Here is a 25,849-nt window from a genome sequence, read left to right as displayed (position 1 = left end):
GTTTCTGGCCAGACATAGCCATCTGAGAACTCGGGGCTCTGAGCCTGGCTGAAACATGATGCTATTGTTTTGTTTCAGACTGGGCGCTGCCAGGCGCCTACTGCTCGACCTCTGTTTCAATGAGGGACTTCAAGACTAGACAGCACGGCTCTTTTCAGTGTATTGCATGAAGGAGTTACACTAGTCCAAGTTAAATGTGGTTCCCAAATGGTTACATCATACAAGCTGTGAGGTTTTAAACTTGTGACAAGGGACAGAGGGAATTTTACTACTCATTGCAAGGAAATCCTCACTTAAGCTTCCGTGAGCCACAAGCACTTAAAACCCATGAACCTTCAGCTGGTCATCCGTAGCCAGTCCAATCGCTACAAGGAACTGGCCTATGTTCTTGCGCTGGTCGCCCTGGAGCTGAATCCCGTCTCCATATGCTGGATGCTCAATCACAGCACCATTGTAGGCCAATGTCTTCTTAAACGCCTTCCCTAGTTTCTTTTTGTCAGCAATCCCTTGGACAGCGGTAAGGGTCTTCTTGCCGTTGCGCTGTTGAATTCTTATATGCATATAATCCTCTGTCCCCGCAGGCAGCAGGTCATCACCCTGACTTGCATCAGCAAAGGGGTGGAAAGAGTGGAGGTTCTGGATAGCGGACATAGGATACGATTCCTTTTCCTCCGTGGAAACGGCCTGCGGAAGGCGGCGGCTGGAGAAGGCGGGCAGGGGGGACGGAGCGTAGGGAAGCGAGGGGGCTCGAGGGGGAACTGCTGTGACTGGGGCCCCAGACACTATTCTTGCTGAAACCTTGGCATCTGATTTCTTCACCACACTTTGCCAAATAACACCCATATCTTCAGTGATCACTTTATGAAGGCAATTATCGAACAGAGCCACACCATAAAAATTAATTGTTCTTTGATTAGGGGTTATGATTAAGTTCAAAGTGCAAGTTCAGAATCCACTCATATATCTAAGACATACATATCCCTGGTCCATTTTAGAGGCAGCATTATTAGCTCCCTGAGAAATAATATAAGTAACCTACATTGGGCATTTGGTAAGCCTAGTAATATCCTTAATCTAGCCAAATAGAATTTGCCATTGGTATAGAATTTCTAGTGAGAAAAACAAATTATATATATACATATATATCATCATGAGAGCTTATTAGACTAAAATACATGGAACATTCACTCACACAGATTAAAAACTGCTTAAGGAAACAATGACGGTTAGAAACAAGGTAAACATTTCAATAATTCTACTTCACTAAGGCAAAACTATAGCTGCAAAAATAAATCATGTCTCAAAATGCTAAGAAAATAAGAAAACATCAAATATATGTTGGCCTTAAATGGCCAATTATTTCAATATTGAAAGTGAGAAATTTGAACCAAATTTGAACCCAAATCCAATAACTTCAGAGTCCACGAGAGCTGTCACATGCTTCTTCTCACCCTTAGAGGGTTTCATGTTCAAGCCCAAATGTGTATTTCATTTCCTTTTATCTATAACAGGTGTGTTTAAGTCCGGTTCACTTAGTAAAGTTTTCAAATTGAAAGTACTGTCTACTCTCAACTCTGATACCGAAGTTCCTTTAAAGTTCACTTAATAACACTGTAAGAATGTCTACTACATGGCGCTGATTGATATATGCAAGTTTGCTGCTGTCATTTTTCCGTGTATTTTTGTAATGTTATTGGTTTATTTCTTTCTTCCTCTATTTCTGTTTCTTCTGAGTGCTTTCGTAGTGTGTTGAAATGGAGGTGGAGGCATCCGATATGTTTCTCACGTTTGTCTGCTGCACTTGATTTCCTGTCCAAAGGGTTTCCTTTAATATTTTTTTGTAATGCTTGTTTGGTTTTTGCAAATTTCTTTAATTTCTCCTCGTCTGGAAACACTCTTACTTCTTCCTCATGCTTGAGGGATAATTTGCTGCATTTCAGATTCTTGCTTGATAGTTTTTTTTTCCATTCAGGGTTTATACCGTTTCCCTGAAAATAAGACAGTGTCTTATATTAATGTTTGCTCCCAAAGATGCACTAGGTCTTATTTTCAGGGGATATCTTATTTTTCCATGAAGAAGAATATGGTACACATTTATTGTTTATTGTTTTATTAAGAGACTTTGCACTTCCTGTCTGCTCCGGCTGTGCTGCGGCCTACAGTGAGCTGCACAGCCGCGCCCACTGCTGCAGTCCAGAGTTACGGTAGCTTCGGGGGGGCCTTATTTTCAGGGAGGTCTTATTTTCGGAGGTGCCTTATATTTCAGCGAGAGGAAAAATGTAAGTAGGTCTTATTTTCGGGTATGTCTTACTTTCGGGGAAGCAGGTTCTATGTAATCCCATTGTCTTCTTCCCTGCACAGTTTCTGCTGAGAAATCCAAGCTTATTCTTACGGGCTTGTCTTCCGAGAGGATTGTGCTTCTCCCCTTGACTTCCTCTCAGGAGTCTCCCTTTCTCCCTGGAGGCACAGTCTTTCTGGGAGATGTCCTCATGTTTTCCTTTGGGCTCTATCCTGTTGGGGGTTTTCGTGGCTTCTTGATCAGCATTCTCCTCTTTTATGGTGCTGGGGACGTTTTCTCCCATGATTTCTTATACCATTTTCTCTGTGGATTTTCTGGTTTTTCCTGCTCCAGAATTCCAAGGAGACATCGATTGTTCCTCGTGAGAGTATCCCTTATAATTCCGAAGCTTTCTTTGGATTCCTTTGCTCTTTCTGTGCCTGCTTCCTTTGTCAGTTGTGGTACAGGGAATTGTCTTCAAGTTCACTAATTTGGCTTTCCATGTCTTTGAGTCTATAGCTATACTCTTTCAGCTTGTCTAATTCTTTTATTTTATTATTTACCTTCTGGAATCTTCATGGATGTCGGGTGTCTAACGTTTCCATTTATTCCATCATTCTCTTGAACATTCACGCCATCTATTGAAAGTACTCAAATATCCTTCTTCTGAATTCTATTTCTGGTAGTTCCAGGGCATCTTCTTCAGAATATTCCTGTGGATCTGAGTCTCGTTTGGTTGTTGGTACCCATTTTTCTTGTGTGTGGACTGCAGTTGATCGGTGTTTTCATGGCATCATGGTGCAGTCTGAGTAGTAGGAGGGTAATTGGCTATCCGGCGATGCTGGGAAGGATGACTAGAAGTCACAAAATGAGAGGAGCAAGAAGGGAGAAAGAGGAGGAGGAATGAGAAAAACAGGAAGAGGAGACGGAAAAATAGAATGAAAAAGAAACATGACTAAAACTTATTGTGGTGATTACGTTGCTGTTGTTGGGTGTCATTGAGCCCGTGCAGACCCACAGTGACCCCATGCATCACTGAACAAAACACTGTCTGGCTCTGTGGTACCTTCACAATGTCCTAGCCCTGCGTCCACTGTTGAAGCCACGGTGTTAATACAGTTCCTTGAGGGCCTTTGTCTCTGCCACTGCTTGTCTACTTTACCTAGCATCATGTCCTTCTCCAGAGTACCAGGGCTCAGTGATGATGATACAACTCCTCTCAATATGTTTAGAATAAAGAATTGTATGATGTGTGAATGATCTGTAAATCAAATTGTTGAATTTTTTTAAAGAAATGTAAGTGAGCCAATAAACCTGTAAGAATCTTGATTTACAAAAGAAAGGAAACAACATAGTTTGAAAGAAAGAGAGAGAAAAGAAAACTGGGGGTTTGACGAGAGAAAAAAATGGGGTGGGGCAGATATTAATTAGAGGAAAATAGAATTTAAAAGGGTCTGTTAGGGTGGATTCTTTCTCAATCCAGGAGCTTTGCAGCTGTAGTCAGCTAGAACGAGGTGAGCTACATTAAAGCCAGGTGTGTGCCTGGGTGAGCTACTTTAGAGCCAGGTGTGTGCCTGGGGCAGTTGTAGGTTGGCCATGTGGACCCAGTGGTGGTCATGCTGGGGACTCCTTGATGGTACTGTGGAAGCCAGACCAAGTCCTGGTCTCTGACTCCGGCTGGGGAGACCAAGCCGAGATCTGGAAGCTGGTGCTACAGAGGTCAATTCTTGAGCCTCGTCAGCGGTGCCATGGGCAACCCCAGGAGTGTGATTGGTCCAGAGCCAGAGCAAAGGGGAATTGCTGGTTCTCATTCATGTGGGTCTGTTCCCTTCCCTCCCTTGCGCAGACCCTCAGCCTTCGGGACATAAGGATTTTGATTCACTTCACGTTACATTTGTTCTGGTAAACCTGCGTCCTCCCTGTTTTTCCTTCCTGCTCCTTTTGGTCCTGGTTGCTGTAGATCGGTGTAGTTATGCCTGTTTTCAGTCAGCCATCTTGCCCTAGATGTCTTCATCATCTTTCAATTCCATTTTTCCACAAATTTTTTTTCCTCCTTTTTGTATTAAACATTTTACTAGGGCACTTATAAATATTATAACGATCCATAAATCAATTACATCAAGCAAACGTGTACAGATGCTGCCACCATAATTTTCTTTTTTTTTTTTCAACGTGGAATATGTCTTACTATTTTGTTTTTTTTGTTTGTTTGTTTTTTGTTTTAACATTTTATTAGGGGCTCATACAACTGTTATCCCAATCCATACACACATCAATTGTGTAAAGCGCATTTGTACATCGCCCACCATAATTTTCAAACATGTTCATTCTACTTGAGCCTTTTGATATCAGCTCCTCTTTACTCCCTCCCTCCTCCACCCTACCACCCTCGTGAAACCTTAATAAGTTATACATATACACACATATATATATTTCATATCTTACATCGTCAGATGTATCCCTTCACCTACAATTCTGTTATTCATCCCCCTCGAGGGGAGTTATACATCCATCACTGCTATTAGTTCCCCCTTATTCCCCCTTACCTCTCCCTTCCCATACCCTCATAGAATTGTTACTCCCATTACTGTTTCTGAGGGGTTTATCTATCCTGGATTCTGTGAATTGAAAATTATTATCTGTACCAACGTACATACGCCAGTCTAGCAGGATTTGTGAGGTAGAACTGGGGTCATAATAGTGGGGGAAGGAAACATTAAAGAACTAGAAGAATGTTGTGTGTTTTGTCAGTGCTATACTGCACCCTGGATGTATCGTTCCTTCCATATATCCCTTTTGTGAGGGAATGTCCAATTATCAACAGATGGGCTTTGCGTCTCCACTCTGACCCCTCTCCTTCACATCGATATAATTGTTCGATTTTTATATTCTGATACCTAACCCCATAGATACCTCATGATCACACAGGCTGGTGTGCTTATTCCATGTGGGCTTTGTTGTGTCCCTGCTAGATAGTAGCTTGTTTAACTTCAAGCCTTTAAGACCCCAGCTGGGCACCCTCAGATTTCTTCACATTTGCTTATGCACCTATTTTGGCTTCGGTGATTGTGTTGGAAAATTGAGTATCATACATTGCCACATTATTAGAACAAACTGTTCTTGTACTTAGGTAGGATTTAAGTAGAGGCCCTAAGTCCATCTGCTTCCTTATGTATTTACATATATATATATACATACATAGCTAAAAGCACCTATCTTTATATATTTATATAATTACATAGATAGCTATTTTATACCTTTATATATAATTTTTACTTCCTTGTTGTTTCCACTGTTTCCTTTTACTTTCCTCCTGCCCCACTATCATGTTCCCCCTTCGTTCAGCTCTCAGTAATTCCTTTCAGCTACATTACAATTGATCAAACAACACCAGGCACTCCACACCCTCCTGGGCATCAATTTTAGATCCTTTGTTGATCCCCTGTCCCTGAGACTGTTCACTCACCTCTCCCTTCCCCCACCCCTTGTGCTCTCCATTGCCCACCCCCACCCCACCCCCGGGAACCATTGGTCCCCTTGCTTCCTTCTCAGGATTGTTTATCTTGCCCATCTGATATAGATAGACATCAAAAAGAGAAAAAAAAACCCTAATAATTCCATCTTATATAGATAGACATCAAAAAGAGAGAAAAAACCAAACTAATAATTCCAGGTCTTATCTGCCGACCTTTATGAATATCCGTCAAACCAGGTCAGGTGTGGTGCCAAGTAGTGCCCCCCAAGTCAGCAGTCTATTTTCAGGGTTCCTCGGGGACTTCATGACTTTGCTCCCTTCGTGATTCGCCCTACTGAGGGGGTATCAGACTGGACACCCTTCCAGAATTGTGTCCTCTGTAGCATTGTGATCCAGTGAGCAGATGTCGCCTCTCGAGCCTGGCCAGCCGTATGGTCCTCTGTGTGCGTCAGCTGCTCCAAGCAGAAACATCGCCCTTGAGGCTTGTGGGGCCCAGCTGAGGTCCACTCGCTCTTTCTCTTTCCCTCTGAGTTTGATCCCATGTGGGCAGGACAGACGGGCCAACTGTCGGTCCCGTTGTTTTCTCCTCCGAATTGTTCATCCAGCCTATCTTATTTAGACAGACCTGCGGAGATAATAACATGCACCAAAAAAAGACAGAGAAAAACCAAGCAACAACCTACAACAAAATAACAACAACAACAAACCAATGACAAAACAAACAAACAAAACACAACAAGAAAGAAAAGCTTGTAGTTAGTTCAAGGATCATTTGTCGGCCTTTAGGACTGTTTTCCAGTCCAGTCTGTTGGGGTACCATGCTCTGGCCCCAAAGTCCACCTTCAGCATTCCCTGGGGAATGCTGGAAAAACCACATGGGGGTCCTGCATTCAGCATCATTGCGTGTGTTGCATGAGTCTGAAGAGGAAATTATAGACTGGTATTGGACATATGGGCTTTTATCGGACTTATGGATATGATCTGGACTGGGCTGGGGTGTTTTCTTAATATATAATTACTCTTTGATATAAAGTTTTCTCTTACACACATATGAGTGTCTATGAATTTGTTTCTCTAGTCAACCTGTACTCACACACAGGGCCAGATAGTTGAAGCTTACAATAGGGTGGCTTTGTGGAAATTACCTTCTATTTTCATCTGTGAAAATAACGCTATTGAATGGGAACATCTGTTGAGAGAGCAGCTGCCAGCACTGACTACTATAAGCGAGGTGACTTTGTTCCGGGGCTCAGGGTAGACGGGATGGATGTCCTATGGGTCCAGGAGACTACAAAGTTTGCAGCTGCCCACTGCAGAGCTGGGAAGGGGCCCATATTGATGGAGCTGCAAGGCCCACGGTTACCATGGCCACCGCACGAGAGATCCCAGAATCAGTTACCTCCCTCAGGAAGAAATTCAGGAAGGCGCAAGAGAGACCCCATTATGCTTCTCAAGGACAGGATGGTGAACCACAACATCACCAGCGTGGAAGGACTGGAGGAAACTGATGTGAAAGTGAGACAGGAAATTGAGGGTACAGCCCAGTTTGCTACAGCAGACCCAGAACTGCCACTCGCAGAATTAGGGTACCACATCGATGCAGTGACCCACCTTTTGACATTTGCGGTGCAAATCGGTGGATCCAGGTCAAATCCATCCGAAAAAGGCAGCATGTAGATATTTGTGTTTTGAGGAAGAATAGCGCTTTCATTAAAACGATACTATGATCTACATTAAAGGAATATTATTTATACACCTGGCACTTAAAGGTGTTTAAGAAGTAATTAGTAAGAATATTGCAAAAACGTTAGGTTTAAAGGTCTGAAATAGGAATGCTGGTGGTCCACCTGAACTATCAGCCATTGAAGCCCCCCACTCACTTTCCTACAGATTTATTTCCCTGGAAACCCTGTGGAGCCCCTGAGATGACTCACAGGCTTAGTTAAGCTAGGAAAGAAATTGGTAAAGGGCTATACTGTATTAAAGACCTGAGTTATGGGAGGGCAGGGGCGGGGGGTGGGGTGGGGTGGGGGAGGAACAGTTTGCCTTGGCCTGTCAAGTATTTCTGCATTTTATACTTTTTCCCCTTCAAATTATAGGCCCATATTAATCAGTGTTCATGTGCAATTTAAGACAGATTCACTAGCTATGTTCCTTTCCGTTATTCATAACGAGGACTGGCCTGGCCTCCGTCCCGCCTACAGCTTGCTCTGGGAAGCAGCCCAAGCCTGGGCTCTGGCGTGGCAGGCCGCAGTCCAGATCCGGCAGAGCAGCCTGCTGCTGGGAACAACAGGACAGAACACTTCTCCTTAGAAACCCTTCGTGTGAACAAAAAACGATCGGTGCTCCGCACGGGCGGAAGTGACATGTTTTGCTCTATCAAAAAGAACCAAGGATTTGTATCTAGTCACTTGGCAGCTTGTTACTTTTCTCTGCCTCCGGAGTCCACCAGATACCAGCACTGTTTTCAAACAGGAGGAAGGGCATCAGAAAGTTAGCTTAATTCCGTTTATCCAAAAATATTTTTTAAGCCCCACTACCCATCTCACACTTTATAAGCAAACACGGAAGTAATTTTGTGTTCTGAAAACGCTGTGGGGTGCCTCTAACTGCAGTCTAAGCCCGCAGGGGTCCTCAAACTTTTTAAACAGGGCCAGTTCACTGTCCCTCAGACCCGTTGGAGGACCAGACTATAATTTTTAAAAAACTGTGAACAAATTCCTATGCACATTGCACATAGCTTATTTTGAAGTAAAAAAACAAACGGGGCAAAAACACCCAGCGGGCTGATACATGTCCCCTGTGGGCCGCATGTGGCCAGGAATTTCTCTTCCCATAAACAGTCAGAGTTGCAATGAGTTGGCCTCGACTCAATGGCAGTGAGTTTGGTTTTATGGAGGGGGTGATATACCCTGTTTCCCCGAAAATAAGACAGTGTCTTATATTAATTTTTGCTCCCAAAGATGCGCTAGGTCTTATTTTCAGGGGCTATCTTAGTTTTCCCTGACGGAGATTACGGTACACATTTATTGTTGAACAACAACAGAAGGAAATTTATTACCTGTATATGGTATGATAGTAGTTGTCATGACAAACCAGCATAACCAGACAAACTGTGAATCTTACAGTATCAAGAATTTCTTGTTACTACCATTATTTCCATGGACAACAATCTATGGTACATTTACTCATAATCTATGATATATTTATGCGCACTTCATGTCTGCTCTGGCTGCGCTGCGGCCAACAGTGAGCTGTGCGGTGGCACCCGCCACTACAGTCCAGAGTCCAGAGTTACGGTAGCTTCGGGGGGGCCTTATTACTGGGGAGGCCTTTTGTTCGGGGAGGTCTTATTTTCACGGGGGATGCCTTCTATTTCAGTGAGAGGCAAAACTAGAAGTAGGTCTTATTTTTGGGGGAAGTCTTACTTTCAGGGAAACACAGTATATTTCATGGACTCTAGGCAGGCTCTCTACTTCCTTGCTTCAGAGACTGGATTAGAATCTTGTATGTGAGTTAGGGGTAAAGTTGATGACCGGTAACAACAATAAACATAACTAAAGCCCCCAGTGGTGTTTGATAGTCTTCCAGAATGAATTAGCAAGCAGTTCTCAACTCATGCAACAACATTATAGCCTTTCACCTTCTGGCCGTAAACAGAGATTGGCACTAATCTGTAATAGGTGACTAAATTCAGGAATAATTCTTTGACCCCCATCCATAGTCAGTATTAACTAGATGGCAGTGAGTTTGTTTCTCCACACCTGTGGTGGCAATTTCCCCACCTGAATTAGGCATTAAAACAACCCAGAGTGGGGTGTAAGTTAAACATTAGCTCAAGTCTTATTTTTCCAGCCTTCAGTCCTCCAGGTTCTGCAACTCACTAAGTTCATACATTCTTGGTTTGAAGGACTATTTGGAGCAGAGTACAGACCAGACGCTGCTCTAATGGCACGATAACATATTTATTACCCACAGAATAAGCAAGGAGTGAGTGGAACTGAAAACATCCTTGCCATCCAAGGTTCTACAAGGTTAAAAATCCCATCCCTGAATGCAATGTTTTATTTCTTTTCTCCTATGTTTAAAATGAACTTGTATGTCACTAAAGATTCCAAGTTCCATTAAGTTTTACTTTTCCTCCCCTTTTTAGGCACTAGATCAGTATTTATATCTGATGGGTAAGGAATCTGGATGGATTTTTTAAAAATCATTTTTTGGGGGACTCTTACAACTCTTATCACAATCCATATATACATCCATTGTGTCAAGCACATTTGTACATTTGTTGCCATCATCATTCTCCAAACATTTGCTTTCTACTTGAGCCCTTGGTATCAGCTCCTCATTTTTTCCATCCCTTCCCACTCCCCCCTCCCTCATGAACCCTTAATAATTTATAAATCATTATTATTTTGTCTTTTCATACACTGTCCGACATCTCCCTTCACCCACTTTTCTGTTATCCGTCCCCCAGCAAGGGTATATGTAGATTCTTGCAATAGTTCCCCCTTTCTACCCCACCCTCCCTCCACCCTTCCAGTATCGCCACCCTCACCACTGGTCCTGAAGAGTTCATCCACCCTGGATTCCCTGTGTTTCCATTTCCTATCTGTACCAGTGTACATCCTCTGGTCTAGCCGGATTTGTAAGGTAGAATTGGGATCATGATAGCGGGGGTGGTGGGGGGATGGAAAGAAAGCATTTAGGAACTAGAGGAAAATTGTATGTTTCATCGTTGCTACACTGTACCCTGACTGGCTCATCTCCTCCCCCACTAACCTTCTGTAAGGGGGTGTCCAGTTGCCTACAGATGGGTCTTGGGTCCCCAATCTGCAGTCTCCCTCATTCACAATGATTTGATTTTTGTTCTTAGATGCCTGATACCTGATTTTCACTTTCATTTTAATGAAGTAATTAATTATATTTATTCTGGTTTTAAAAAGAAGAATATTCTATATGGTTGCATTGCAGAGCCCATCTCAGGAAGTTAAATCAATAAAAATATCCCACTAACATCCCCCACTCTGCCATAAATGTAGTACTCTCACGCACTTTTTTTTCTCCCCTTCAATCTTTCCTCCCTCCCTCTATAATTTCCTGTCCCTTCCTCTTTCCTGTCCTCATTCCCATCTTTGGCCTCCTCTTATTCTTCAAAGTCTTATATTTTGGGTTAAAAACCACTTTTCTTTTTCTTTGTTTTTCCTTATAATGTGGTGTTATTAAATATTTATCTTTATGAGACTAATTTTTGCTAAGTATATTATTCTCTAGTTTTGTCTGTCTTTTGTGTTTTAGAGTTGTCATTATTTTTATTGATGCATCCATTATATTCCATTGTATGAATGTATAAGAGTTTGTTCATTCTGTATAATCAGAATTTTTGGTTGTTTCCATGTGTTTTATTATTATGGAAATTGTCGCTGTAAACATTGGTGTGCATATGGTTATTGGTGTTATATTCTTTATTTCTTTAGGGTTTATACCCAGTAGAGAGCTTGCTGAATCATAAGGTAATTGTATTTGCATTTGCTTGAAAAAGCATCATATTGGTTTCCAGAGTGGTTGCACAATTCTACAGTCTTACCAGTAATGTATGATCATTTCATTCTCTCCATACCCTCTCCAGCACTGATTATTTTGTTTTATTGAATTTTGCTAAAAGTATTGATGTGAGGTGTCCCATTGTTGTTTTAATTTGCATTGCTAATGTACACAAATGTTTCTTCATATGGTTGTTGGCTACCTGCATGTTGTCTCTGGTAAATTGTCTATTCATGCCTTGTGCCATTTATAAAATTGGATTATTTGTATTTTCTTGTTAACATGTTGTAATTTTGTATAGATTTTTGGAGATAAGCCCTTTCTCTTATGTATCATTGGTAATTTTTATTTCTCTCCCGGGGGCTTCTTTTTTTTTCCTTTAAATCATTTTATTAGGGGCTCATACAACTCTTATCACAATTCATACACACATCAATTGTGTAAAGCGCGTTTGTACATTCATTGCCCTCATCATTCTCAAAACATTTTCTCTCCACTTAAACCCCCGGCATTAGGTCCTCATTTTTCCCCTCCCTCCCCGCTCCCCACTCCCTCATGAGCCCTTGATAGTTTATAAATGGGTATTTTGTCATATCTTGCCCTGTCCGACGTCTCCCTTCACCCACTTTTCTGTTGTCCGTCCCCCAGGGATGAGGTCACATATAGTTCCTTGTAATCGGTTCCCTCTTTCCTACCCACTCTCCCTCTACCCTCCCTGTTTCGCCACTCACACCACTGGTCCTATAGGGCTCATCCATCCTGGGTTCCCTGTATTTTCAGTTCCTATCTGTACCAGTGTACATCCTCTGGTCTAGCCAGACTTGCAAGGTTGAATTCAAGTCATGGTATTGGGAGCAGGGAGGAAACCTTTAGGAACTAGAGGAAAGTTGTATTTTTCATCGTTGTTACATCGCACCCTGACTGCCTCATCTCCTCCCCGAGACCCCCCTGCAAGGGGATCTCCAGTGGCCTACTAATGGGCTTTGGATCTCCACTCCACACTCCCCCCATCATTCACTATGGTGAGATTTTTTGTTCTGATGATGCCTTACACCTGATCCCTTCGACACCTCGTGGTTGCATAGGCTGGTGTGCTTCTTCCATGTGGGCTTTGTTGCTTCTGAGCTTGATGGCTGCTTGATTACCTTCAAGCCTGTTTGGTCTAACTATCTAGGAACATTGTAGTTTGTGCCATTGTGTAAGTTTCTTTTGGTTTCTTGTAGGAGTGTTTTGTAGTTTTCCTTAAATAAGTTTTTAGTGTCTCTAGTAAGACTTAGTCCTAATGTTTTTTGCTTTTGTGTAGTTATTCTAAATGGTATTATTCTTTTAATGTATTTTTCAGTGTTATCATCTTTAATGTACAAGAATCTAATGAATTTCTATATTTTGATTGTATAACCTGATATGCTGCTAATTTTTTCAATTAAGTTCAGAAATTTTAAAATGGAATTTTGGGGTTTTCTATATAGGATTGCTATATTATCTGCAAATAAAGAGAGTATTGTTTCCTCTGTGCCTGTGTGGATGCCTTTAACATCTTTTTAATGTTTTTTAGCACTAGCTAAAACTTCTGAGACTATATTAAATAAAAGAGGTGATAAAGGGCAACCCTCTCTGGTTTCCATTTGAAGAGAGAGAATGTTTAAAATTTTTCTCTATTAAGTGAGATGCTGGCCATTGGTTTTGCATATATGACCTTTAATATGTTGAGGAATTTCTCCTCTCTTCATATTTTATGGGGTACTTTCATCAGGAATGGGCATTGGATTTTATCAAATTAATGCAGAATTTTTCTGCATCAATTGATATAATCATACGGTACTTCTGCTTTATTTTGTTTATTTGGCAAATTGCATTGATTGTTTTCCTAACGATAAACCATCCTTGCATATTTGGTATGAATTCCAATTGATCGTGGTTTTTTTTAATGTTTCATTGAATTCTGTTGGCTAGAATTTTATCAAAATCTTGGCATCTATATTCATTAGCGATATTAGCTTGTAATTTTCAATTCTGGTGATATCTTTTTCCTGGCTTAGGTATCAAAGCTAGAGTTTCATAGAATATTGCCCATTTGGATATTGTGAAACAGTTCATGTAGAATTGGTGTTGTCTTCTCTAAATGTTTGATAGCATTCCCCAGGGAAACCATATGGTCTCAGACTTTTTGATGTGGATATTTTATGATCAGATTCATTTACTTGGTATTCTTCTTTTATAGACTTGTTGAGATTTTCTATCCCAGTCTGTGATAATTTAAGTAATTAATATATATATATACAGAAATTTATCCATTTCTTCTAGATTTTCAAATTTGTTGGAATACAATTTTTGTAGTACTCTGTGTCATTTATTATCTCATTTGGTTCTGTTGTAATATCACTTATTCATAGGGTTTGCTTTTTCTTATTTTTTATGTTTGCCAGTGGTTTATCAATTCTTTAATCTTTTTGAAGAACCAGCTCTTGTCTTGATTTTTTCTATAGTTTTTTAAAAATTTGTGAATCATTTATTTCTGCTCTAAATTTTATTATTTCTCTTTTTCTAGTATCTGAGTTTTGCTGTTCTTTCCCCAGTGGTTATAGTTGATGTGTTAATGTGTTTGTTTGAATTTCTTCTGTCTTTTTGATGTGTCCAGTTATTGACTATAAACTGCCTTCTGAGTAGTGTTTTTGCAGTGTTCTTAAAGATTTCGGTACTTTCTATTTGGATGAAATGTTATGGATACATACATACATGTTCTGTTTATACCATGAATAAGAAACCCCGAAGTCCCTCTCTCCCAGAGTTATTGAATAGCAGGCTTCAATAATTGCATGCCAAAGAGTATGTGCAAAAAGAAAATAGGGGTAGAGGGCAATGAAAGGAGAAGGTCCCCCTACTTAGTATCACTTTCTTAGGGTGTGCCCATCTCCTAATCGTCTGTTCTAGACTTACTGGTGTTAGGGACTATTCTGTCCTTTTTACCCACTACGATAGAGAGCACATATTTTGGGTCTCTCAGACGGCCGTCAGCTCTAAAGCATCTATTTTGATTTCATTCGTAGTTAATTTGCCCAGTAGTTTCTATGGAGATGTTGATGGTGAGAGTTATAGAAGAAACCACCTATATACCCAACATCTTCTGTCTCCAAGGATTCCAGTCTCAAAATTAGCACTCACTAATACAATAAGTCAATACAATCAAGCTTGATTGCCCACAGGAGTTCTGTCTATAAAACACTGCTGGCTCCAGTACCAGCGATCTCTGTTTCTAACTTCTAGCCATTTTGTGGGGGCTTGATAAATATTAAGTAGATTAATATATAACAAATAAATATGGAAAAGTTACCATCTTAGGCTTCACCAGCTGCTGAGTATGGATGTAATTCTATAACTTCATGCCCTTTAGGCATTTCTTTGACTTTTGTGACAGCTGTACATTTCCCCCCCTCTCTATGACAGGCAGATGCTAAGCCAGACAGCTGCAGGCTTGCTCTCCAGTTCTTTCTTATCTTTATCGCCTCTGTTCCAGTCCACCCCAGTGACTCATACAGGAAAGCAGGGGTAAGTATGTGCAGGCACACCGGGACAAACATACATGCTGTTGTTGTCACATGACATCAGTTCTGACCCACAGTGACCTTATGTACAGCAGAATGAAACACCACCCCGTCATGTGCCATTGTCACATTGTGTCTATGTTTGAGCCCAGTGTTGCAGCCGCTGTGTCAATAAATCTTGTCAGGGGCCTTCTTTTACACTGCCCCTCCACTCTGCATGCATAATGTCCTTCTCCAGGGACCGCTCTCTCCTGATAACATGCACATAAACATATACCTTTTATATAGCTTATAAAAAGCAAAGACAGGATTAGAATTCTGGCTTCTTGAATTCCAGACAAATGTTTCCTTCTCTTTCTTTTTATATTGGACAATGTTTATCCATAGAAAAAAAATCCATCAGAAAACAATCTTCCTTAAGATTTACTAGCTACTCAAGTCTTTAGCTTTCTGGAAATCTCATTTAAAAACTTTAATGCACTTGGAATAATTTTCTAACATTTTCAGTGACTCCCTTATCTTACCATTTAACTTTTCACATATGCCTAGAATTTGATTTTTTTAAGTATAAATTGCTTGAGGAGGCGTATGGATCTTTTTCTTTTCATTCCCCCCTGTACATAAGAAAATCCTCAACAAAAAATTTTTAAATCTTTTTAAAAAATTAAGTTAAAAAGAAAAAGAACAATCACTTTGAACAACTTGTTCCATTCTGCCATTATATTTTTGGTCCTATAGCAAGGAAAATGCAGGCAAGAAAGTAAACTTATACTCAAACCATGTAAACTATGAAGAGAGAATTTATCATCCTTGACCAAAAATATAATAGATTCAGAAATTATCTTTTGAAAGGAAAATTATTTCCACAAACTCCTCTGGCAGATAGGGATCTATATATAAAAATATAATTTCTATATTAATATACATATACAAATATACTTAAATTCTAAATCTAACTCCTATGTGATTTTATTTTAATTATCTAATTTTTAAAGATGATTAAAAATAATTATAAAATATGATTTTTAAAAATGTAATTAACAACATAATTATAAAATATGATTTAAAAAAATGTAATCCTAACTAAACACTCGTGGTTATGTGGTGTAGTGGTTATGCATTGGGCTGCTAACAATAAGGTCAGCAGTTTAAAACCACCAGCTGCTCCAAGAGGGAAAGGTTAGCCTTTCTACTCCTCAAAAGCATCGCACACTGGAAACCCACAGAGGTAGGGTTACTATGTGCCTTTGGGGTCGCTCTGAGTCAGAATTGACTAGCTGGCATGAAACGCTGTGAGGGCTCACGACACAACAGCTAATTTAAAAGAATGTATGATGGGTTCGAGAAAAGCTTCTAGCCTTCAGATCAAAAAAGGCCTCTGGTTGAGCGGAACAGAAAAGCCAGGCGGCAAATGGAATGAGAGGACTTGTGCGCTGCTGAGTTCCTGAAAAGGGGACTGGTTCCGCTCCAATGAAGAGGAGCAAGTAACTTGATGGGAACGAATTGCAGAGTTGATAGCGATGGGTTCCCAGTGGACAAAGAACGACGAGACATGTAGGAGTTTGAATGGCTAATGGAGTCCCTTGTGGCAGAGTGCGATACGGAAGCAGATGGATGGTTTTGTGGTCCCAGGAGCCAGCGGGATCTTGGGCAGAACCTGGAGCTGCAGTGTATCAGTGGAATGAATGCTTATGCACCCCAAGGCTGTTTGAAAATTGAAAGGAGAGTGGTCAAACGTCCTTTTTATTGGGTTCCCAGGGACAGGGAACACCTGCCTGTTCCAGTAAATGAAGAGCAGATGATGGATGGTTAAATGGAAGCTAATGGGTAAGAGGCAATCAGGGACCATATACTCTGTTTCTGGATGCTCTGCTACTCCACAAGAAACGCAGAAATTAGATAAATACCTGAGATATATGTTAACTAGCCCCTTCACCCCCACTTTCAGGGTGGAGTCAAAATAATCATAATAATAATAAATAATAAACAATGCTGTTTTGTATCCCCTTCAAAATAATGGTTGTAATGGTTGCAACAAATAATAGCTGTAACAATTGTAATGGAACTTAAAACTATTATAAATTCTCTCTTTTAAAATTCTAGTGTTAGTATGTGAATAAAGTATTTATTTTATTAATAGCATCTCCTAACCTAATTTTCCCACAGGGCAGTTCTACCTTATTCTACAGGGTAGCTAGGAGTCATAACTGGCCGGATGGCAGGGAGAGAACCTTAGATTGGGAGTCACTGTGTATTGCCAAGATTTGGCAGTGCTGTGGGTTATATGTGTGACTGGTCACTGCAATATCAACCGTGCAATTCATCAGCCACTATGAGGGGAGAAGCTGAGACTGTCCGCTCTCCTAAAGATTTACAGTTTCAGAAACCGGATATACAGAGTTGCTGTGACTCACAGTGGACTCCCTTGCCATGGGTCTGGTTGCCTGGGTTTGGGGTGGAACCAATGGTTTACGTGCTTGACTGTTAACTAAAAAGCTAACCGTTTGAGGTCACCGAGAGAGATCTTAGATCTACTTCTGAGAAAGCAACCGTGGAAACCCTCGTGGAGCACAGTTGGCGGCGTTCTCACCACACATGGGACTGTCACGAGTCAGTGCCGGCTTGAAGGTAAAGCCCATCAGAATGGGCAATGGGTTCCTAGCCCTAGCCAGAGAATAGGGGGAAATAGGTGTTTTTCATAGCACAATGGCTCTAACCAAAATGTCAGAAGTTTAAACCCACTGGCAGATTCACAGAAGGAAAGACCTGGTAATCAACTCCCATGTAGATTATAGCCAAGGAAACCGTGTGGGGTCATTCTATTCTGTCCTATCCGCTCATTGTGAGTCTAAGTGGACTCGGTAACAAGTCAACCAGAATCAAAAGGCTGTTGTAGGAGGATATGGAAGGAGCCAGGAGTGGAATTGTGAAAGAATGTTCTTTCTCAAAAGAGAGAAGGAAGGACAGGGCAAGATATGACAAAATACCCATTTATAAACTATCAAGGGCTCATGAGGGAGGGGGGAGCGGGGAGGGAGGGGAAAAATGAGGACCTAATGTCGGGGGTTTAAGTGGAGAGAAAATGTTTTGAGAATGATGTACAAATGTGCTTTACACAATTGATGTGTGTATGGAGTGCGATAACAGTTGTATGAGCCCCTAATAAAATGTTTTAAAAAAAGAGAAACCAATTGTTAATCTTTAAGAGTATTGGAAATCATTTTTAGGTACTGTCCTTACTGTGAAAGTCCTTGGCTATTGGTTTAATATGGTTGTTCCTGCTTCTTGACATTTCTGGTCTAGCACTTCTGACAGAAGATTTTTATTTATACTCTCTGAAAGTTGGAAATTAAGATGTAGCTTCAGATCTTGCTTTAAATGTGTATTGGGGTTAGGAATATCAGTTATCTTTCTATTGTATTACACTGGTGGAATTCTGTTGTTAAAAAACGAGATGAAGGTAATTCCATTCCCTAGAATTCTTCTTGTGAAGTAATGGTTGGTAGAAATACTACATTTTATCACGTGGGATAGAAGTGTTCTCAAAAACTTATGACGATCACTAAACCATCTTCACAGAAGAATAGGTTTTGTTACCTGAGTCCTTAGGTTTCATTAAAAAACTTTTAAAATCATTTTATTGGGTGCTCTGACAGCTCTTATCACAATCCATACCTATCTCCATTGTGTCCAGCACATCAGTACATATGTTGCCGTCATCATTTTCAAAACATTTTCTTTCTACTTGCGCCCTTGGTATCAGCTCTTCTTCTGTCCCCCCCCTCCCCCCGACCTTTGTCCCCAACCCTCCCTTCCCTTGGTTTCATAAAAATTTTAATGTGTTAGAATCTTTCGTTTGGGGGTATGAGCCAGCACAAGTAAATCCTTTGTGCCATAGAAAGGAGATATAATTGATGTAAGCGAAATTTGGGTGAGTCATCCAAATGTGAGCAGTATTGGGGAAAGAGCATTAAGAGAGGATCCTCCATGGTGAAGAGGTGGACCAATATGAATTTTGAAGAACAAACATACCAATGGACGTCGGGAGCCGGCCCTAGCAGACATTCTCAAGGTCCTTCAAACAGTGACCGGCCCTAGTGGAAAATTACTGGCAGGTGGTTTTGCCTTAAAAGATATCTTAGTCACCAAAGCTTCCTTGTTCTATGAAAATGTCTGAGACAGCTTGCAGTTTGTGTTTACCCCCCCTCCCCCCGAAGTGTTCTTTGACTATTGTGCAGCTGTAACTGTTCTGCAGCTACGTGACCTTGGTTGGTTATCTTCCCCACCCTTCACCCATTGGTTGAAATACTAAGCACTCATTGGACTACAGACATACCATATTGAGAATATGATGGATAGCCGATTGGTTAACATTCTTATGCTTCATTATAATATACATGTTGGATTGGATGTTGTGCAGTACACCTTATTAGAATATGCACCTCCCAGTTTCTCTTTATATTCCCCTAACTTTGCCCAAATAAATGAGCTTGATCAGCATTTGTCTTGCTCCACGTCTCCGTGTCTTTCTTTCCATCCAGGTTCATCTTTCCCTCCAGGGTCCCGCTCGTGCGCCGCTGGCCGGGACGCTACAAATGGATATTCTCCCAAATGTTTGCTTTTGTTTTTGTCAAATCTGTATATATTCTTGAGTATACCTCTTACGGTCTCTCCCTCACTCAGTCAGCCTCTGTGTCTACCAATGCATTTGCTCATAGATCATTCTTATTGCTGGATTGTGTACATAACAGTATTTACTTTTGTATATTGTGTATTGCTTTCCCTTTCATCCAAGTTAACCTTTGTCTGCCTTCTAGCCAGTGACTTTCCCTCTGTTCCTCTCCCTATGTTGGTAACTATCAAGTAATGTTTCTTGGAAAAAAATTGTATTTCAAATAATGTTTCTTTTATATGATAACCTTTACTTGCTTTTTCACAATAGTGGTCTCATACCGTACTTGTCCTTTCGTCATGAACTAATTTCACTCAGCATAATGTCCTATAGGTTCATCCATGTGATGATGTGTTTTAAAGATTCATCATTCTTCTTTTAAAGTTGTTCGGTATTGCATTGTGGGTATCTATCAAAGTCTATTTATTAATTTTCCCATTGGTGGCTATTTAAGTTGTTTCCATCTTTTTTGCTATTGTCAATAGTGTTGCATGAACACGGCGTATGCATTCACATCAAAGCTCTCATCACTACACAAAAGGATTGCTGAGCCATGCGGTATTTCTAGTCACACGAGGTTTTTGCGAAGCACCGTACTGCTTTCCACAGTGGTGGCATTGTTTCACAGTTCCACCTGCAGTGTATGAGGGTTCCTGCAACAGTAAACAGTTTTCATGAATGCTCTAATGTTTTTTCCTTTTTAAAAAAAATCATTTTATTAGGGGCTCATACAACTCTTATCACAATCCATACAGAATGCTCTAATGAATAGTTTCTCCTCCCCTCTCAACACAGTGGTTTGATGAACTATCGCCAGGTACCTCCTGGAGACTTGGGAATCATCCTCATGACCAGTTTTGACCAAGCCCATATTGAACTGTTTACTGGCTTTGGCCCCTGGAGAGGTTAAACTGGTGTGGAATCACCAGGCCTCCCTTGACAACTCAGGTGTTGGGGATAACTCTGCATTAATGTCAAACATAAAAAACAAATAAACTAATAATAACATCATGTCTGGAAGCAGCAGTTGATCTCCGCACACCTGCAGAAACAGGAGAAAACACTGCAAGTAATTAAACCACACACACGTAGGTCCAGAGGAGCTCCCGGAGGAGGAGAGAGCCACTAATCTCCCGAGACAGAGATTACAGAGATGGTCTCCGGTTACTGTAAGCAACTGGAGGAAAATTTAGTGATAGAGCAAAGACAGGTGCCATAATTCAAGAACTCAGATGGGCCTTGAAAGAACAGGCCAACAAAAGTAGAGGAAGCACTAGAATAGATTGTGATTGCATAAATCATCTTAATGGTGATTTAACCATGGGGGCAATGTTCTAAAATTGTTGTGGGGGTGATCGAACAATTCTCCTTGATAGGATTGAATGATTAAAATATTGAATTATATGATATGTAAATTACTTGCCAATAAAACTGTTGAAAAAAAAGAATGAAGAAAATGTTCTCAAGCTGATTGTGGTGATGATTGTACAACTGTTCTTGATGGGATTGAACTATTGAATTTTATAAAATGTGGATTATATGACGGGGTACTCAAAAAACACTGGAATAGCCCTGAGTGGAGCATAGCTTTCCTAGTATACATTTTCTCTCTCTGAGCTAGTGCACCCAGTGGTGTTCACGCCTGGGAAGGTTCTCTCTAGTGACAGTGAATTTTTTCGTAAAAGCAATTTTGCTCAATTCTCATGTTTTGTGACTGCCAATTTAAGAGAACAGTGTGCAGCTCTGAAATTTTGTTTCCTGCTCAGGAAAAATGCTGCAAAAACTCAAGTAATGTTAAACACAGCTCACCAGGACAGCGCTCTAGAAAAAACTCAAATGAATGAGTTGTTTTTTCGTTTCAAAAAGGTGAAATATCAATTGATGACAAACCTCATTCTGGACATCCATCACCTTCCTGAATGGATGAAAATGTCAACTCGTAGTGTGTTCCACCAGGTCAGACTGTTAATCAAGCTTTCTATTTCTGAAAAGATTGCACAACAATTTGAGCCCTTGGTATCAGCTCCTCTTTTTTCCTTTCCTCCCCCTCTTCCCACCGTTGTGACCCCTTGATAAATTATAAATTATTATTATTTTCATATATTACACTCACTGCTGTCTGCCTTCACCCATGTTACAAATCGTTAATAGGCTGCCTACAAGAAACACACTTTAGATAAAAAGATAAACAGACTAAAAATCAAAGGAGAGAAAAATATACCAAGTTAATGGCAATTAAAAGAAAGCTAGAGTAGCAATATAAATCTCAGACAAAATAGATATCAAAGTTAATGACATAATGAGAGACAATAGTGGTCTCATACAGTACTTGTCCTTTTGTCATGAACTAATTTCACTCAGCATCATGTCCTATAGGTTCATCCATGTCCTATAGGTTCATCCATGTCCTATAGGTTCATCCATATGATGATGTGTTTTAAAGATTCATCATTCTTCCTTTAAAGTTGTTCGGTATTGCATTGTGTGTATATATCAAAGTCTATTTATTAATTTTCCCATTGGTGGCTATTTAAGTTGTTTCCATCTTATATGAGATTTAAGTTGTTTCCATATATATATGAGATCTAGTTGATTGTTATTTAATATTTTTGTATCTTTGTTGATTTTCTTTCCACTTGATTGACCTTATTTGAGAATGACGTATAGAACTCTCCTAGTATAATATTCTGATCTATTTGTTGCTTCATTTCTATAAGAAATTGATTACAGTGAACCCTCGTTTATCGCGGTTAATCGGTTCTAGACCCTACCGTGATAAATGAAATTCCGCGAAGTAGGATTCCTTATTTGTAAATCAAATATTTTCGTAGTTAAAGCATAGAGGACATGAAAAAACACCCTTTAGTCACCATTACACTTGTATTACCCAATTTATTAAACGAAAAAGGGAAAATACAGTAAAACATTTTGGACGTTACAATGATCATTTATTATTTATTATATTATTTATGGCATCAAGCGTGTACAGCATGAGCCAATCAGTGGCAGTAATGACAGAGCATGCGCTGTTACGCAAAAACCGCGATAGAGTGAAGCCGTGGAAGTCGAAGCGCGAAGTGGCGAGGGTTCACTGTATATATATATATATTTTTCTAGTATATATGTATATATGTATGTATACACACACACACACATATATATATATATAATTTCTAGTAAGGAGCAAACAAAACGAAAAGACCCAGCTGTTCAGAAGGGGAAAGATGATGCTATCTGCTTTAAGCTTGACTGGTTTTGATTCTTTTCGGACTGCTAACTGCAAGGTCAGCAGATCAAATCCAGCAGCCACTCTGTGGAAGAAAGAAACTTGCTACTTCTGACAGGAGGTTCAGTCTGAGAGACACAGGCAGTTTCACTTGTCCCACAGGGTGGCTGTGAGTGAGAACTGACTCAACGGCAATGGGAGAACATGGCCCAAGACAGCTGTATCCCAAACACAGGACATACTGTCTTTAAATCCAAAGGGGCTCACGTGTGCTGAGTGTCTTTCTTCGTGACCGTGCAGCAACCCGTGTTTTACATTAGAAGCGATGTTTCTAGCAAACCCGGGGCCTTGGAATTCTAAAAACTCCATTAATGTCACAAGCCTTTGGATCACTTTAGAGATCATATTCCATTCTTTGGCCTATGTGTCCTCTACTAGGTCATTTAAAGCTGAGTAGTCAAAATACAGTCTATGAACTATATTTCTTCTCGTGTGATATGGTCCTGTCTTTACAGGGGTCAAACTAGAGAGTCCAATGGTAATGCGATAGAAATCACAACCCCTGCATTCTTTAAGACTTTGGCAGTGATGTGATCCTCTGTAGTTCTTGCAACCGAGTTACTACTTTCTATGGGGGTGGTCTGGAGAAAGACAGGCCTTTCTATTTCCATGAACAGTTACAGTCTTGGAAACTCATGGGCAGTTCTACCCTGTCCTACATGGTTGCTCTGAGCCAGCAACGACTCCATGGCAGTGTACTTTGTGTGTGTGTGGTAGATGTACAATTATTATTATTTTTTGTTAGCTGGGATTAAGTACATCTATCATTCCATATTTCAATCAAATCAAGTAGAATTGTACAATTGCTACCACAATCAGTTTCCAAACAATCTTTTTGTTTTTGTTTGGTAAGGGGGTGGTAGTTACGGTTTCAGGGGCTTCTGCTTTGGCCCCTCCTTCTTAATGGCTACCATCGGTCAGGAGTCACAGGTCAGTAATAAATGTGAGCTTTGCCAGCTGTTAAGATGATCTAACCTTATTACACAGTCAGGAATATAATCATATTATGCTATTAGGCTTTGGAGTGGTGTCTGGTACACTGCTCTTCCTGAATCTTGGTTTTCATAATTAAGAAAAAATCATGCAGTCCTCTTCCAATTTTTCTCATTTTTTACCCTTTGTTTCTGAGAATTAAATAAGCCAATTATGTAAAATGGCCAGGATAGTCTTAGGCATATAACAAACCCTCCTTCAATGTTAGGTCTACCTGGCAAACTTCTATTCAACTGCTACCTCCAGAGAACTTCCTTACACATTTCCACAGTCCCTACTGGTTTAACACCATTCATTAAGACAGGGGTGGGGTGGGGGGTGGGGAGTTAAAATAGACATTTTATTTTGAGTTTAAGAAATTTATATTTCCCACAAGTGTAAAATATCTAACTTAAAATTAAACTTGCCTGCAGTTTCACTGGTTTATTTTTCCATCAAAAATCGCCAGTCAACTTTGCAACATGGTTAAACTTGTTTCTCCCTGGAGCTGGGAGAAAGCAATCAATAACTAACCCATTACCTTGTGATTTAATGAAAAAGGTGGTGTGTGTTTACTTTTAATTTCAAGAGGTCTCGTAGCTACAAATATGTACTGCTAACTCACTAACCATTAAGTACTTCATCACCATGGAAATATATGTTCATTAAATACAACCGAGTTTTACAGGAATCTTTGTGAAATCTCCATTCTATGGGGATTTCTTCTTGCAGGAATGGCATGTTGTCCCACTTTGCAAACTGTTCATTAAATTATCCTCTAATAAAAAAAATACAGGTCTCTCCTGCTTTTCACAGTTTGCTTCCTGTCCCTCCACTTTTGCAAAAAACAACATTCCTATCTGTTTTTACTGACAGAAAGCAGCCAAGGTATTTTTCACTTTTGCCACAAAAAACAAACAAACAAAAAAACGGACAAAGATGAAACTAGCATGCATTTGTTTTGCGGCCAGCTGTTGGGTGTGTACTCTGAGCACCAAGAGTGGCTTCACCCAAGCTCCCTCCTCTAGAATTGTTCTCAGCATTTCAGCATAAAGCCTTGATAGTCTTCAACGTTGAGCACCATAATAGGTGTTATTTAAGGTTTTCAGTGTTGCTTGCTGTGATGTGGTAGGCTATTTTCTGGGGTTAGGAATGCTCAAAACTTGCTCATCTAAATGAACTGTAATTGCTTACCCATTTATGCTCTATCAGCTTACCAAAGTTTCATAAGAATGCTCTCGTTTCTGATAGGAAGGGGGAACCGTCATCGTGTTCTTTTGAATTTGTGCAAGATTGTATTTTATTTTCAAAACCACTTTAACAAGTCATTTATCAAGTAAATCTGTTTAGTTGTTCATTACCCACTCCCAACAGTTAGCCTCCAGAAGCCAGAACTATCCTGCACTTTGTACCCTAGTGATTGGTAAAGTGCCAGAAATGTTTGTGGAAGCGATTGGTCCTTGTTTTGATGGATGTGGTGGAAGGGCTGGGGGCAGAGTTCCGGGAGAGGGAAGGAAGTGTCCTTGGGGAGCCGGGTTTGCGAGCCTACAGAGAGCTGGCCTGTTATCATGTACAGGCCTTGAGTGATAGTCCGAGATCAGAGGGGGCCCGATAGAAATGGGGCCTAATTGCACCCCCTTCCCCAGATCCCTTTGAACCGTCATTCCGGGAGCCTCAGCCTCGAAGGGGAGGAGCGGGTAGAAACTGCCCCAGATGCACAAGCTGCCCAGGCGGGGCGCCCAGCCAAGGTCGGCCTCCCCCGCGGGCCCCCTAGCCGGAGGCCCCCACGCATGCGCAGCTCGGCGCCAGGCCGCCCGCCAGACGTCGGCGGGCCCGGGAACCTCCCGGACGTGACGTCGCGGCCGGAAGTGACGTGTTCCCGCGGTCGGCCGCGGCCCGCAGTCGCCGGGCGGGGGAGGTCTGGTCCACTTTTCCTCCGGGGACCCTCACGTTATTTTTGTAACGGGAGTCGAGCGAGGCCGGGGCGTGCCCCGACGTGCGCGCGCGGCCCTGCTCCTGCCCTCCTCCATTGCTCGCAGGCTCCCCGTCCGTGAGGCCCATCATGCCGCCGAAAGCCCCC

At 41.0% G+C, this 25,849-nt stretch overlaps 3 protein-coding genes across 6 annotated transcripts in view; 2 read left to right on the top strand and 1 right to left on the bottom strand.

The window, feature by feature from the left end:
• RB1 (RB transcriptional corepressor 1) overlaps positions 1-25,849 on the top strand; it is a 189,450-nt gene that overhangs the window by 14,429 nt on the left and 149,172 nt on the right. For all 4 annotated transcript variants that reach the window (XM_045289089.1, XM_045289090.1, XM_045289092.1 and 1 more), the window contains exon 2: positions 14,742-14,843. In XM_045289089.1, coding sequence (XP_045145024.1) covers positions 14,746-14,843 — 98 coding nt within the window. In that variant the 5' untranslated portion in view covers positions 14,742-14,745. The remainder of the gene's footprint in view (positions 1-14,741; positions 14,844-25,849) is intronic.
• On the bottom strand, positions 183-651 carry LOC101646418 (eukaryotic translation initiation factor 1-like). The gene has a single exon (XM_045289095.1). It carries the CDS (start codon positions 649-651, stop codon positions 319-321), a length of 333 nt encoding a protein of 110 aa, XP_045145030.1. The 3' UTR covers positions 183-318.
• Positions 6,840-7,733, top strand: LOC101661136 (pyruvate dehydrogenase E1 component subunit alpha, somatic form, mitochondrial-like). Its single transcript, XM_045289094.1, has one exon. It carries the CDS (start codon positions 6,933-6,935, stop codon positions 7,428-7,430), a length of 498 nt encoding a protein of 165 aa, XP_045145029.1. The 5' UTR covers positions 6,840-6,932; the 3' UTR covers positions 7,431-7,733.

Source organism: Echinops telfairi, unplaced genomic scaffold (genome assembly GCF_000313985.2).
Source record: "Echinops telfairi isolate 266 unplaced genomic scaffold, ASM31398v2 ScPeMD7_24;HRSCAF=84, whole genome shotgun sequence".
Lineage (NCBI taxonomy): Eukaryota > Metazoa > Chordata > Mammalia > Afrosoricida > Tenrecidae > Echinops > Echinops telfairi.
This window is presented reverse-complemented; position numbering and strand designations above follow the sequence as displayed.

Bases quoted from the DNA above. Each gene is read 5' to 3' on its own strand.
- LOC101646418 (XM_045289095.1), bottom strand. From the start codon at position 651: ATGTCCGCTATCCAGAACCTCCACTCTTTCCACCCCTTTGCTGATGCA.
- LOC101661136 (XM_045289094.1), top strand. From the start codon at position 6,933: ATGGGAACATCTGTTGAGAGAGCAGCTGCCAGCACTGACTACTATAAG.